This window comes from Armigeres subalbatus, chromosome 1, assembly GCF_024139115.2.
Source record: "Armigeres subalbatus isolate Guangzhou_Male chromosome 1, GZ_Asu_2, whole genome shotgun sequence".
Lineage (NCBI taxonomy): Eukaryota > Metazoa > Arthropoda > Insecta > Diptera > Culicidae > Armigeres > Armigeres subalbatus.
The window spans coordinates 103,732,501-103,747,554 of NC_085139.1; the positions used below are offsets into that span (position 1 = coordinate 103,732,501).

General features: G+C 44.9%; 1 protein-coding gene across 2 annotated transcripts in view; it reads right to left on the reverse strand.

The window, feature by feature from the left end:
* Window positions 1–15,054, reverse strand: part of LOC134203753 (filamin-A) — a 352,847-nt gene that overhangs the window by 320,533 nt on the left and 17,260 nt on the right. Inside the window, exon 2 of one of the 2 annotated variants that reach the window (XM_062678633.1) lies at window positions 14,370–14,860. In XM_062678633.1, the coding sequence (XP_062534617.1) occupies window positions 14,370–14,387 (18 nt within the window). In that variant the 5' untranslated portion in view covers window positions 14,388–14,860. Of the gene's footprint in view, window positions 1–14,369; window positions 14,861–14,914; window positions 15,037–15,054 lie in introns of those variants that run through there. The other variant, XM_062678643.1, reaches the window with a different exon arrangement.

Here is a 15,054-nt window from a genome sequence, read left to right on the forward strand (position 1 = left end):
TCTGATTCTTCCGGTGGCTTTCTACGGCCATGAGACATGGACGTTAAAGGAGGCTGATCGGAGAGCTCTCGGAGTGTTTGAGCGTAAGGTGCTGCGGACAATACTCGGCGGTAAACAGGAGAACGGTATCTGGCGGCGTCGCATGAATCACGAATTGTACCAGGTGTATAAAGGGCTGGATATTATTAAGCTTATACAACACGGCAAACTACGGTGGGCTGGTCACGTTGTTCGTATGCCGGAAGAACGTCAAGCGAAGATAATATTTAGTAGAGAACCCGGAAGAGGCCGCAGGCTCCGTGGAATGCCGCGTACACGATGGCTTTTTGCAGTTGAAGAGAACCTGAGGGCGCTCAATGTTCAGGGCGACTGGAAGCGATTGGCCCAGGATCGAGTCCAGTGGAGAAGGATACTCCATTCGGCGTAGGTTCATCGAAGATCTGTAGCCTATCAAGTAAGTATCTGCAAACGGATCCATTAGATCTGAGTAACATTTAATATTAGTTACTTTATGTATGTGGGTTTTAAAGAGGTTTTATTATTTAAGCATTCTCAATCCTTTTTTTCTTCAAAGGAGAAAAGTTTAATAACTTTGAATATGTCCACCCAAAACGTACCAAATTTTTACTGGACAAAGTTTTATTATTGTAGAATTGAATAAATTAATTCAATTAACTATTGTTTATTTTCCATTCAATACAAAAAAACAAAACAAGATAAATACTCAACATGGACACACTTGATCCCCCACAGTTTGGACAAACTTGATCCCGATATTGCATATATTAAGGCGTTTGTTGTATACCGTCGCATATTATTGTATTGTATGTAACTAATTGATCTGTAAAAATTCTTTTAAAAAGTATAAATAAATTTAATTTCTCTTTAATTTTGTCAATCAGACGATACACGCGAAATTTGAATTTCTCAATAACCTTGTTTTATTAACCAGAACAAAGTGTAGTTGAATATACTTAGTTTTGATTAGTTTTATTAAATGCATTTTAACATTTTTTTTCAATGCAAAAGAGTATAAACAAAGCTTTGAAAATACTCAACATATCAAAGGGCTTAAAATTAGTATTGTTCGAACAGGTATTAAATTCTTTCCGTTTGAACTAGGAGAAGTTTGCTTACAATCACCATTTATTTGTAAATCTTTTTAAAGAAATTTGAATAATAGGCTCATTCAACAACTTTTGGTCAGTCGTTTAGGAGAAATCGCATTTGTGTAATAATAACACGCACTACAAAAATGATGATGTGTGACAGTACCAAATTATAATGCGTGACAGTACCATATTAATGTGTGAAGTCACCATCGTGGTATGATCACGGTTGTGGCATTGGTAGTAGTCTGGCGATCTCGATGTATCACAGTCTTTTTTTATTGGTCCCAAAACAGGTACTTAGGGATATTTACCATTGGCCATGGCATTTGCACTGTGGCCAGTTTTCAGAGATTCAATCTTCTTTATACATAAAAATGAATTTCTGTCTGTCTGACCCTTATAGACTCCGAAACTACTGAACCGATCGGCGTGACAATTTGTATGCAGAGGTTTTTGGGGCCGGGGAAGGTTCTTAAGATGGTTTTAGACCCCTCCCTTCTTTGAAAAGGGGGGCTACCATACAAATGAAACAGAAATTTCTGCATAACTCGAGAACTAAGCAGAGAATAAATCAATTTTAGGCGAAACGAAGTTCGTCGGGTCTGCTAGTAGAAAAATAAGATTCTAAAATTACAAAGATATATTTATGTATCGATCAATCATTTTTGGTATCATAACTGTATCAATCACAAAGAGAGATCCTCTTGGGAACATCATATTTGTCGTAATATGACCACTGTCTTTTAGTAGAGTGAATGGTTTGCAGATAAATCATCATCACCATGCCAATTTTGTTGCTATAGCAGACATTATATATGTCACTATTACTCTATTCGAGAACCAAAATACTTGCCTTGCTTAATACCGACAATATTTAATTTCCGCACGACTGCTATTACGACAGAATATGAAGAATTGTTAGGATTTGATGCTAGATCAATTTGACCTTTCATGAGACTTGGAAGAACCTAAACATGTTCAGCTCATAAAGGGATCAATTTCCCTCTATATGGGGATCAAGTCTCCCGCAAGTTTTGAAAATGCCAAATTTTTTATTATTCGGCAAAATCGATTTTATGGTAACTTTCATGAACAAATATTTGCTTCCAATGACGTTTTTGAATAGCTAATTAAATTCTTTATCAAGTCCATCAAGGAGCGTGCAAATCTGTGCATGTTACATCGAGAAATATCCTAAACAAAAAGTGGGGATCATGTGTGTCCAGTTTCCCCCAATCGTAAGAATTCAAAGATGTATGTCATGCTTCTTAGCAATCCTTACATAATCTTGGAAAAACAATATTTGTCCTGAAAATTGTGGAATCGCTACTGCCTATAAACAGGATGTTGTGGGTTCAATGGCAAGCTAAGCTTCCTAATATGTATGGTTTAGTTCTTTCTGTGTTTCACGTTATACCAAAACGATTCCTGCTGTCCTATCTTCCACACTAACAGCTCCAAAACCTCTCGTGGCACTTATAAGAGGTCATATAGTTCTCTACACAGTGGTAACAGGTGAAGTTCGCTGTGGAAATGAATGGAAGTGATCATACCAAAGTCAAAGTCACGAATTTGTGCGAATCGATTTAAACTAATGCAAATACCAGAATACGACTCAAATCGACATTTCATATTTGTCTTATCCATGACTCGGAACATAGATGCGCCTCTGATATGTACATTGTGTGGAAAATTATGATTTGAAAAATGTATTGGAGGTAATTACTTTCCTTCGATGGGACTCGAACTCACGACCCTCAGTACCAACCCTGAGTACTAATAGGTTTAGCGTCAATAACTTATTCTCAGGGTGAAGCTCGGACATACATTCGTCTTCGTTCATCAGGACCTGCGTATACATAACAGATGAAAATAAGCGTCACTAGTTCTGATCTATTTCCGACCACTTTGCAAATCGCAGAAACCGTTCTTCTATGGCGATGGTGTGTTACTTGTTTTATCGCCTGAAAATCGTCTTAGGTCGCCAAAGTGGCTACCCCGGCACCGGATACTATAAATAAGACCAATCAACACAATCGAAAAGAACTCATATTATTTGCTTTGCAGGGTAGGGCTAACTTCTATCCTCCCACGCAAACATAAATTGTGGCTGCAAACAACCAGGAAATCTCCCATATATCACTTGTTTATAGATTGTCTAGACGGTAAATGATAAGCTCTACTGCTACCATCGAATATTTATTTACGAATATCCGATTGCCCCCTGTTCGAATGTTTGCCTCTCGTGATGCTTCACGATCACGTCACAGAAGAAGGATTCATTGACCGCTAGTTCGAGCTGTAGATGAAGCGAGAGTGAGTGATCAAAGCATAATTGAAAGCCGCAAACGTTTGTCTTAATCTTGGTGTCACATTGTTTATGGTACCGCGTTCAAAATAGCCCGATGCTACGGCGCGATTGGTGACTGAGGAGATTAAAATAGGATCACTCGGAATGACGATCAACATGTTGAGACAAGTATAACGATTAAAAATAGACCCAGTAGAGTGGGAACGGAAAAGAAGAAGAAATGCACAACTGCTTCATCATGGCAGAAGATAATTTGTTTACATTTGCTGAAGCTTCAGAGTGCAGGAAAACATTGGAATAAAGAGTTTTGCATCGAGAGACGGAACCCGGAGGGAAATGATTCACCACCAGTCTAAAGTAATCAGCTGCTCGGTGCCAAGAATTTATTGATCCTGGTAGCGAATTTCCAGGCTTATTCTAAAATGAACATTTTGGTGGTGAGTGCTGATGCAAAACACGAATAAAACAAGCTATAAAGCAAAGCATGATTCAGCCGAGTCGGACAGTGTGTTGCGAATGAGTCAAGTGCCGTTTCTTTTTGTGAGGGAGGAAAATACTTTCGATTTCTAGATGACGTGAATCATTAGCGCAGGCGACGCAAGCTTTTAAAAATATGTTTTACAGCGATCTCAGCTTCATTTCTGTGAGGTCCTCCTTCCTCAATATTTGTCCACTTCCTGAAAAAGATTTCAATGGATTTATACTGTCAATTCCGTATCACGACGTGACGATTATACATGGCAGGACCTTCTTCTTCTTCTTCTTGTTGGCATTACATCCCCACACTGGGACAGAGCCCCCTCGCAGCTTAGTGTTCATTAAGCGCTTCCACAGTTATTAACTGCGAGGTTTCTAAGCCAGGTTACCATTTTTGCATTCGTATATCATGAGGCTAGCACGATGATACTTTTATGCCCAGGAAGTCGATACAATTTCCAATCCGAAAATTGCCTAAACCGGCACCGGGAATCGAACCCAGCCACCCTCAGCATGGTCTTGCTTTGTAGCTGCGCGTCTTACCGCACGGCTAAGGAGGGCCCACACATGGCAGGACCATTGCAGGGAAAGCTGAACATTGCATTGTAAGTCTTTGAGACATGGAGTGCCGGTAGCACATCTCAGCCCGGGATAAGAAAGTCAGTTCGTAACGCGATATTGTCACGATGTGCAATCGTGACGTCATGCTTGTTTGGCTACACTCGCCTTCGCCTCAGCACGTCTATGGAATCTATAGTGTCTATACTTCAAACCACCAATCATTCGTTTTCACAATAAAGGTAATAAACCATAGACCAAGATTGCCGCTTACGTCATTGGCGAAACATTTTTTTCCGACAGCTGGGAACTAAACGTCAACAAAAAAATTTTTACTGCAATACACGGTTTGAAACCACATCTCTCCATTTTCGATTGCGCCCTACGCATGCCAATTCGTTCTGCACCTGGTCGGCCCACCATCGAAAGTGAACACCATCTTCGCAGGGATGTTGTCTGGTCTTCTTGAAACATGCCCTGTCCATCGTACACCTCCGGCTTTAGCTACCTTATGCATACTGGGTTCGCCGTAGAGCTGGGCGAGCTCGTGGTTCGTCCTTCGCCGCCCCCACCGTATTCTTGCAAACCGCCAAAGATGGTCCTAACCGCCCGTCTCTTAAATACTCCGAGTGCTTGCAAGTCCTCCTGGAGAATGGTCCAATTTTCATGTCCGTAGAGGACTACCGGTCTTATGAGTGTTTTGTACATGACATATTTGGTGCGGGTGTGAATCTTTTTTTTTTTCTGGAGCCCGTAATAGGCGCTACTTCCACAGATGATGCGCCTTCGTATTTCACGACTAACATTATTGTCAGCCGTTAGCAAAGATCCAAGGTAGACGAATTCATCGACCACATTGAATTAATCCCTTTCTATCACAACACTGCTACCCAGGTGGGCCCTGTCATGATCGGTTCCGCCCACTAGGAGGTACTTTGCCTTCGATGCATTCACCACCAGCCCAACTTTTGTTGCTTCACGTCTCAGGCGGGTGTACAGTTCTTCCACATTTGCAAATGTTCGGCCGACAATGTCCATGTTATCCGCGAAACAAATATATTGACTGGATCTGTTGAAAATCGTACCCCGGCTCTCCGCATGTCACCTTCCTGTGCAATGTTGAACAACAGGCACGAAAGTCACCTCGTCTTAGTCCCCGACGCGATTCGAACAAACCCGAATTTTCACACAGTTTTGCACACGGCATTTTCAAAAGATTTGTGTTGAAGACCATCATCAGATCTTCCAGCTGGTGAGGTACTTTGTCAGGATATTCAGATCTCGTTGAAGTTCTGCTACTAGCTAGTTCTCTGATCACTCCACCACAACTCTACTTTTGCAGGCGAGATAGTTGTCATCAACGAATTGAGACAAAACGCCCTAGGGAACCAATGATGTAGTGTTCATCGGAACCCGCTCCGCTGATTGAGACCTGGAGAATGTCCTGTCCGACAGATAGTTGTTGATAATTTTCACCATGAAGCTGAGAAGATGGTAGCGTTTTAGTTTACACACCGTCATGCCAAACACGGAGACACTGAGTAAAAATCAGCGAAAGGTGCTCGAAAAACGGCTCAATCATGTGTTTGAGTTCGAGATTCAGGATGTTGTGTGTTTCGAATGGAGCCGGCCTAGGGCCGAAAATCTCACTAATAAAGACACAAAAAAGGATGTTGCGGAAACCTGGGGCCTTCATGTTCACCGATAATGAATCACCTGCTTTGAGCATGCTTACAGCGGCACACTAGGAGTTAACTTTCGGAAATCAGTAAGGCGAAAAGCATCTAAGGCAGCGATTCTCAACTTTTATCTTGAGAGGTACCCCTTCGAACTTTTGCATTAATTGAGGGGGTACCTCGGGTACATCGGGTACGGGTGAAAATCGTGAAAAAACAATCACGAGCTTCCGAGTCTCTTGAAAGGAGGTTTAGAATCTCTTTAAAGTAGGCTTCCGTGCCTCTTGATAAGCGGTGTCTCAGCCTCTCGTAGAGAGGCTTCCGAACCTCTTGGAGGTGGTTTTCGAGTCACTTAAAAGAAGGCATCTTGAAAGGACGCTTCTGAAGCTCTTGAAAAGAGGCTTCCTAATGACTTGAAAGAAGGCTTTCGAACCTTAAAAAAAGGGATCAGAGCCTCTTGAAAGGAGGCTTCCGAGCTTCTTGGAAAGAGGCTTGAAAGGAGGCTTTTGAGCCTCTTGAAAGGAGGCATCTGAGCATATTGAAAGTAGGCTTCCGACCCTCCTAAGCCTCTTAAAGTGATGCTTACGAGCCATTTAAAAGGTGGCTTCCGAGCCTATTGAAAGAAGGCAACCTAGCCACGTGACAGGAGGCTTCCGAACCTTTTGACAGGAGGCTTCCGAGCCTCTTGAAAAGAGGCTTCCGAGCCTCTTGAAAGGAGGCTTCCGAGCCTCTTGAAAGGAGGCTTCCGAGCCTCTTGAAAGGAGGCTTCCGAGCCTCTTGAAAGGAGGCTTCCGAGCCTCTTGAAAGGAGGCTTCCGAGCCTCTTGAAAGGAGGCTTCCTGAGCCTCTTGAAAGGCGGCTTCTGAGCCTCTTGAAAGGAGGCTTCCTGAGCCTCTTGAAAGGAGGCTTTCCTGAGCCTCTTGAAAGGAGGCTTCTGAGCCTCTTGAAAGGAGGCTTCTGAGCCTCTTGAAAGGAGGCTTCTGAGCCTCTTGAAAGGAGGCTTCTGAGCCTCTTGAAAGAAGGCTTCTGAGCTCTTGAAAGGAGGCTTCTGAGCCTCTTGAAAGGAGGCTTCCTGAGCCTCTTGAAAGGAGGCTTCCGAGCCTCTTGAAAGGAGGTTTCTGAGGCCTCTTGAAAGGAGGCTTCTGAGCCTCTTGAAAGGAGGCTTCCAGCCTCTTGAAAGGAGGCTTCTGAGCCTCTTGAAAGGAGGCTTCTGAGCCTCTTGAAAGGAGGCTCCTGAGCCTCTTGAAAGGAGGCTTCTGAGCCTCTTGAAAGGAGGCTCTGAGCATCTTGAAAGGAGGCTTCTGAGCCTCTTGAAAGGAGGCTCTGAGCCTCTTGAAAGGAGGCTTCCGGGCCTCTTGAAAGGAGGCTTCCAGCCTCTTGAAAGGAGGCTTCTGAGCCTCTTGAAAGGGAGGCTTGAGCCTCTTGAAAGGGAGGCTCTGAGCCTCTTGAAAGGAGGCTCTGAGCCTCTTGAAAGGAGGCTTCGAGCCTCTTGAAGGAGGCTTCTGAGCCTCTCTTGAAAGGAGGCTTGAGCCTTCTGAAAGGAGGCCTGGAGCCTCTTGAAAGGAGGCTTCTGAGCCAAGGAGGCTTCTGAGCTCTTGAAAGGAGGCCCTGAGCCTCTTGAAAGGAGGCTTCTGAGCCTCTTGAAAGGAGGCTTCCAGGCCAAGGAGGCTTCCTGAGCCTCTTGAAAGGAGGCTTCTGAGCCTCTTGAAAGGAGGCTCTGAGCTCTTGAATTGAAAGAAGGCTTCCTGGAGCCTCTTGAAAGAAGGCTCTGAGCCTCTTGAAAGGAGGCTCTGAGCCTCTTGAAAGGGAAGCTTACGAGCCTCTTGAAAGGAGGCCCATGAGCCTCTTGAAAGAAGGCTCTGAGCCTCTTGAAGGAGGCTTCCTGAGCCTCTTGAAAGGAGGCTTCCTGAGCCTCTTGAAAGGAGGCTCTGAGCCTCTTGAAAGGAGGCCTGAGCCTCTTGAAAGGAGGCCTGAGCCTCTTGAAAGGAGGCTTCCTGAGCCTCTTGAAAGGAGGCTTCCTGAGCCTCTGAAAGGAGGCTTCTGAGCCTCTTGAAAGGAGGCTCTGAGCCTCTTGAAAGGAGGCTTCTGAGCCTCTTGAAAGGAGGCTTCTGAGCCTCTTGAAAGGGGAGGCTTCTGAGCTCTTGAAAGGAGGCTTCTGAGCCTCTTGAAAGGAGGCTTCTGAGCCTCTTGAAAGGGAGGCCTGAGCCTCTTGAAAGGAGGCTTCCTGAGCCTCTTGAAAGGAGGCTCTGAGCCTCTTGAAAGGAGGCTTCTGAGCCTCTTGAAAGGAGGCTTGAGCCTCTTGAAAGGAGGCTTCCGGAGCCTCTTGAAAGGAGGCTCTGAGCCTCTTGAAAGGAGGCTTCCGAGCCTCTTGAAAGGAGGCCCTGAGCCTCTTGAAAGGAGGCTTCTGGAGCCTCTTGAAAGGAGGCTCTGAGCCTCTTGAAAGGAGGCTTGAGCCTCTTGAAAGGGAGGCTTCTGAGCCTCTTGAAAGGAGGCTCTGAGCCTCTTGAAAGGAGGCTTCCGAGCCTCTTGAAAGGAGGCTCTGAGCCTCTTGAAAGGGAGGCCTGAGCCTCTTGAAAGGAGGCTTCCTGAGCCTCTTGAAGGAGGCTCTGAGCCTCTTGAAAGGAGGCCTGAGCCTCTTGAAAGTAGGCTTCTGAGCCTCTTGAAAGGAGACTCTGAGCCTCTTGAAAGGAGGCTTCCAGGCCTCTTGAAAGGAGGCCTGAGCCTCTTGAAAGGAGGTTTCTGAGCCTCTTGAAAGAAGGCTTCTGAGCCTCTTGAAAGGAGGCTCTGAGCCTTCTTGAAAGGAGGCTTCCAGGCCTCTTGAAAGGAGGCTTGAGCCTCTTGAAAGGAGGCTTCTGAGCCTCTTGAAAGGAGGCTTCTGAGCTCTTGAAAGGAGGCTTCTGAGCCTCTTGAAAGGAGGCTTCTGAGCCTCTTGAAAGGAGGCTTGAGCCTCTTGAAAGGAGGCTTCCGAGCCTCTTGAAAGGAGGCTTCCTGAGGCCTCTTGAAAGGAGGCTTCCTGAGCCTCTTGAAAGGAGGCTCTGAGCCTCTTGAAAGGAGGCCTGAGCCTCTTGAAAGGAGGCTTCTGAGCCTCTTGAAGAAAGGAGGCTTCTGAGCCTCTTGAAAGGAGGCTTCTGAGCCTTCTTGAAAGGAGGCTTCTGAGCTCTCTGAAAGGAGGCTTCCTGAGCTTCTTGAAAGGAGGCTTCTGAGCCTCTTGAAATGAGGCTGGAGCCTCTTGAAAGGAGGCTTCCTGAGCCTCTTGAAAGGAGGCTGAGCCTCTTGAAAGGAGGCTTCCTGAGCTCTTGAAAGGAGGCTCTGAGCCTCTTGAAAGGAGGCTTCTGAGCCTCTTGAAAGGAGGCTTCCTGAGCCTCTTGAAAGGAGGCTTGAGCCTCTTGAAAGGAGGCTTCCTGAGCTCTTGAAAGGAGGCTTCTGAGCCTCTTGAAAGTAGGCTTCCTGGAGCCTCTTGAAAGGAGACTTCCGAGCCTCTTGAAAGGAGGCTTCTGAGCCTCTTGAAAGGAGGCTTCTGAGCCTCTTGAAAGGAGGCTTCCTGAGCTCTTGAAAGGAGGCTTCCTGAGCCTCTTGAAAGGAGGCTCTGAGCCTCTTGAAAGGAGGCTTCCTGGAGCCTCTTGAAAGGAGGCTCTGAGCCTTTTGAAAGGAGGCTTCTGAGCCTCTTGAAAGGAGGCTTCTGAGCCTCTTGAAAGGCGGCTTCAAAGCCTGTTTAAAGGAGGCTTCCGAGCCTCTTGAAAGGAGGCTTCCGAGCCTCTTGAAAGGAGGCTTCTGAGCCTCTTGAAAGGAGGCTTCCAGCCTCTTGAAAGTAGGCTTCTGAGCCTCTTGAAGTAGGCCTGAGCTCTTGAAAGGAGACTTGAGCCTCTTGAAAGGAGGCTTCTAAGTCTCTTGAAAGTAGACTTCTAAGCCTCTTGAAATGAGGCTTTCGAGCTTCTTGAAATAAGGCTTCCGAGCCTCTTGATAGGAGGCTTCCGAGCCTCTTGATAGGAGGCTTCTGAGCCTCTGGAAAGGAGGCTCTGAGCCTCTTGAAAGGAGACTTGAGCCTCTTGAAAGGAGGCTTCTGAGCCTCTTGAAAGGAGGCCTGAACCTCTTGAAAGGAGGCTTCTGAGCCTCTTGAAAGGAGGCTTCTGAGCCTCTTGAAAGGAGGCTTCTGAGCCTCTTGAAAGGAGGCCTGAGCCTCTTGAAAGGAGGCTTCTGAGACTCTTGAAAGGAGGCTTCTGAGCTCTTGAAAGGAGGCTTCTGAGCCTCTTGAAAGGAGGCTTCTGAGCCTCTTGAAAGGAGGCTTGAGCCTCTTGAAAGGAGGCTTCCTGAGCCTATTGAAAGGAGGCTTCGAGCCTCTTGAAAGGAGGCTTCTGAGCCTCTTGAAAGGAGGCTTCTGAGCCTCTTGAAAGGAGGCTTCTGAGCCTCTTGAAAGGAGGCTTCCTGAGCCTCTTGAAAGGAGGCTTGAGCTCTCTTGAAAGGAGGCTTCTGAGCCTCTTGAAAGGAGGCTCTGAGCCTCTTGAAAGGAGGCTCTGAGCCTCTTGAAAGGAGGCTTTGAGCCTCTTGAAAGGAGACTCTGGAGCCTCTTGAAAGGAGGCTTCTGAGCCTCTTGAAAGGAGGCCTGAGCCTCTTGAAAGGAGGCTTCTGAGCTCTTGAAAGGAGGCTTCTGAGCCTCTTGAAAGGAGGCTTGAGCCTCTTGAAAGGAGGCTTCCTGAGCCTCTTGAAAGGAGGCTCTGAGCCTCTTGAAAGGAGGCTTCTGAGCCTCTTGAAAGGAGGCTCTGAGCCTCTTGAAAGGAGGCCTGAGGCCTCTTGAAAGGAGGCTTCTGAGCCTCTTGAAAGGAGGCTCTGAGCCTCTTGAAAGGAGGCTTCTGAGCCTCTTGAAAGGAGGCCTGAGCCTCTTGAAAGGAGGCTCTGAGCCTCTTGAAAGGGAGGCTTCTGAGCCTCTTGAAAGGAGGCCTGAGCCTCTTGAAAGGAGGCTCTGAGCCTCTTGAAAGGAGGCTTCCTGAGTCTCTTGAAAGGAGGCTTCTGAGCCTCTTGAAATGAGGCTCTGAGCCTCTTGAAATGAGGCTTCCAAGCCTCTTGAAAGGAGGCTTCCAAGCCTCTTGAAAGAGGCTCTGCGCCCCTTGAAAGGGGGGCTCTGCGGCTCTTGAAAGGAGGCTTCCGAGCCTCTTGAAAGGAGGCTTCCGAGCCTCTTGAATGGAGGCTTCCGAGCCTCTGGAAAGGAGGCCTGAGCCACTTGAAAGGAGGCTTCCTGAGCCTCTTGAAAGGAGACTTCTGAGCCTCTTGAAAGGAGGCTTCTGGCCTCTTGAAAGGAGGCTTCTGAGCTCTTGAAAGGAGGCTCTGAGCCTCTTGAAAGGAGGCTTCTGAGCCTCTTGAAAGGAGGCTTCTGAGCCTCTTGAAAGGAGGCTTCTGAGCCTCTTGAAAGGAGGCTCTGAGCCTCTTGAAAGGAGGCTTCTGAGCCTCTTGAAAGGAGGCTTGGAGCCTCTTGAAAGGAGGCTTCCGAGCCTCTTGAAAGGAGGCTTCCGAGCCTCTTGAAAGGAGGCTTCCGAGCCTCTTGAAAGGAGGCTTCCGAGCCTCTTGAAAGGAGGCTTCCGAGCCTCTTGAAAGGAGGCTTCCGAGCCTCTTGAATGGAGGCTTCAGAGCCTCTTGAAAGGAGGCTCCCGAGAAGCGTAGAAAGACGCTGCTAATCGTCGCTATGTCGTTTTGGAAATGTTCCAAAACTCTAAAATCCCAGCCTCGACCGATCCCATTAGACAACAATGGCTCTAAGCATCTCCTGCAGAGGTCGGTCGCCGAAATAGGTCATCACTTCGTCTGCTAGCACAATCTTGAACAGAACATCGTAAATTCATCTTTTTGACACCAAATGACTTCTCAGTGTAGTTGAAGATTTCAGATGGCAAATTGTCGTCTACTTCCTATATTATATGAATCACAGTGGTTGGTTTCCTACCCACCGCTGACGTATCCAGGCGCTAACGTATATGTAAAAATAACCACCTGATATTTGTATGGCGAAAGACATCTAACGCAGGTTTTCTCAACAGCAGGAACTTTTCACGAAAATCTATTTGGTACCAGTTATGTAAGAAGGTGGACACCTACTACGCCTGCCGAATATTTTTTCGACCTATTTTCGAGATATTAAACCTTATACAACTCAATGTATGTGTGTAAAGAAATCAAATTATAATTTCGCAAAGAAATTAAAATACAATTTTGCTTCTTAATAATTTGTTAACCGTTAAACTTTTTGAAGGCACAGGATTATTTTTTCGATAAGAGGGGAAATGTGAGCCATGAATTTATAGTTATTTGAATTCTCATTTGGCAGTGTATAATATGCATAATATCCTTTGCCGATATCTATCTTATCGATCTTACGTCTCGTGACTCGCAATTGGCGCTTTGATGTTACATAAAGAAGAAGAAGCAGAAAGATGATAATCGAAAAAATCTCTACGGGAAACCATACGACGAAGTTTTTAAAACTCTTCTCAAAAATTCTAGAAGCAATTTAATTGAAAACTGTAAGCAGTTTTGCAGCTGCAAATAGGGCTTATTTAGTCCGTAACCAGCTTAAGTCCGGCAGTCTTCAAACGAAAACAAAACTCGCGCTGTATACAACTCTGATTCTTCCGGTGGCTTTATACGGCCATAAAACATGGACGTTAAAGGAGGCTGATCGGAGAGCTTAGTGTTTGAGCGTAAGGTGCTGCGGACAATACTCGGCGGTAAACAGGATAACGGTATCTGACGGCGTCACATGAATCACGAATTGTACCAGGTGAATAAAGGCCTGGATATTATTAAGCTTATACAACATGGCAGACTACGGTGGGCTGGCCACGTTGTTCGTATGCCGGAAGAACGTCAAGCGAAGATAATATTTAGTAGAGAACCCGGAAGTGGCCGCAGGCTTCGTGGAAGGCCGCGTACACGATGGCTTTTTGCAGTTGAAGAGGACCTGAGGGCGCTAAATGTTCAGGGCGACTGGAAGGATTGGCCCAGGATCGAGTCCAGTGGAGAAGGATACTCCATTCATCGTAGGTTCATCGAAGAGCTGTAGCCCATCAAGTATCAAGTAAGTAAGTAAGCAGTACGGGGTTGAACTTTTCTTATACTGTGTATTAAGTGTAATATCACAAAATAAAATTTCGAATAGTAATATTGTGTTTATAAAACAGTAGAAGAAAATCTAAAGTGTCTTTAATAAACTAAACTAACTAACTAAGTAGAAGAAAAGTCCAACCCCGTACTGCTTACCGTTTTTAATTAAATTGCTTCTAGTATTTTTGGGAAGAGTTTTAAAAACTTCGTCGTATTTTTTCGATTATCATCTTTCTGCTTCTTCTTCTTCATGCAACATCAAAGCGCCAATACCCAACAGCGCCAACGCGGCATAATTTTGATTGAACGTCAGTAGGCCATGACTTACAACACGTCTACAAAGCAACCAGTTTTTCCTCTGATTAGTTACGGACGACACGTAAATATTTTTTTGTCACCGACAATTACCTAAAGAACGCAAATGAGCCTTTCAAATAAACAAAAGATTAAAAAAAAAATTACCTAACGTATTAGGCTGGTCCTTTTCCGATGGCACGAGGCCACACAGTGTACTGTTTATGCAAAATCTCCATCCGATGCCTTGTTTTAGTTTTTCACGCTTTACTCAATCCTACTCGTGATTTTCACATGAGGGAATATCACATAAACCCGTCGGAAACCATAACAATTATATCTGCTGAAGGAATGAAGAAAATCCATCCAGCTTTTTTCGAGTTATGCGGATACGAACACAGACCATTTTATTTTTATTATATAGAAGAAGAAAAAAGATATATTACATGAAAACTTTAATACCATTAATCGAAGATCCACCCAAATTTGGCATTACGACAGATTAGAATATATTTTGTCATATGGGAAATTGGGTTACTATGCACTCGCGGGGCAAAAAGACCATTCGGGATTTTTGAGAATATTTTTTGGGCAGTTTTTTTTCATAGTTTTTACTACAGTCCAAGTAGTTAAGATCTTTAACTACCATTTCTGCAGCAATTTAAAAAAAAATGTGGAGAATTTCAGTGAAATTATGAAAAATGTATTCCATATTGTGCATAACAAACAAAAAAGTTGGTTATTATTTGAACGCAACAGCGTTAATTGGTATTTGCTAATGCTACCAACACCAATCGATTTTAGTAAAATAATTGTTACTCGTGGTCAATCGAACCACTGATTAAGGAAATACCTGTATTTGAACATCCATGTTGGGCGTCTTTGTGGTGTAGTGTTCTGTTGTTCGTTGGGTTCTTCTGTTCTGACACTGGCGATGACAATGCGTGCTTTGTAGTAATGTATGCAAATTGTTGTGGTTTTTATGTCAGTTTCACTGCTTTCGGATGGTTCAATCGGTTGAATGGAGAGGAAAAAGTGTTCTGATGTGGTGTTTCCTGTTCGATGCTGGACAATACGGTAGGGGCGTCAATCGCAACGTGAAGAAGCACGTTCCCAATTCAGTACCATTGACTTCCTTTCTTCGGCGGTTGTCAGTTGTCACGTAAAAAATCGCAGGAAACGATTGAGGGAGAAGGTCAAGAACCACGTTCGCTTTTTATTGTCGCTGAATATTTTTAGACGGTGATGACGGCACAGTGGTCAGGCAAATTTTTGAACTTTCATGCCAATATTTTCAACTGATTATTCAATGGGAAGCACTCTGTTGACATTTATATTAGCACACTGCTGAAAATAACAGAATTATCACAATTAACAGAAGTAGACATTAAAAGAAACCTGCTATCTGCAACTGATTTCAAACGATGCACTTTTTCTTCTTCCGCAAAACTTTGCTAAGTTGCATTCTTCTTCGCCTTTGGTTTACATTCACACCGCGTTAAGATCGTTTATTCTAAATAGTCATACAGCAGGTGATT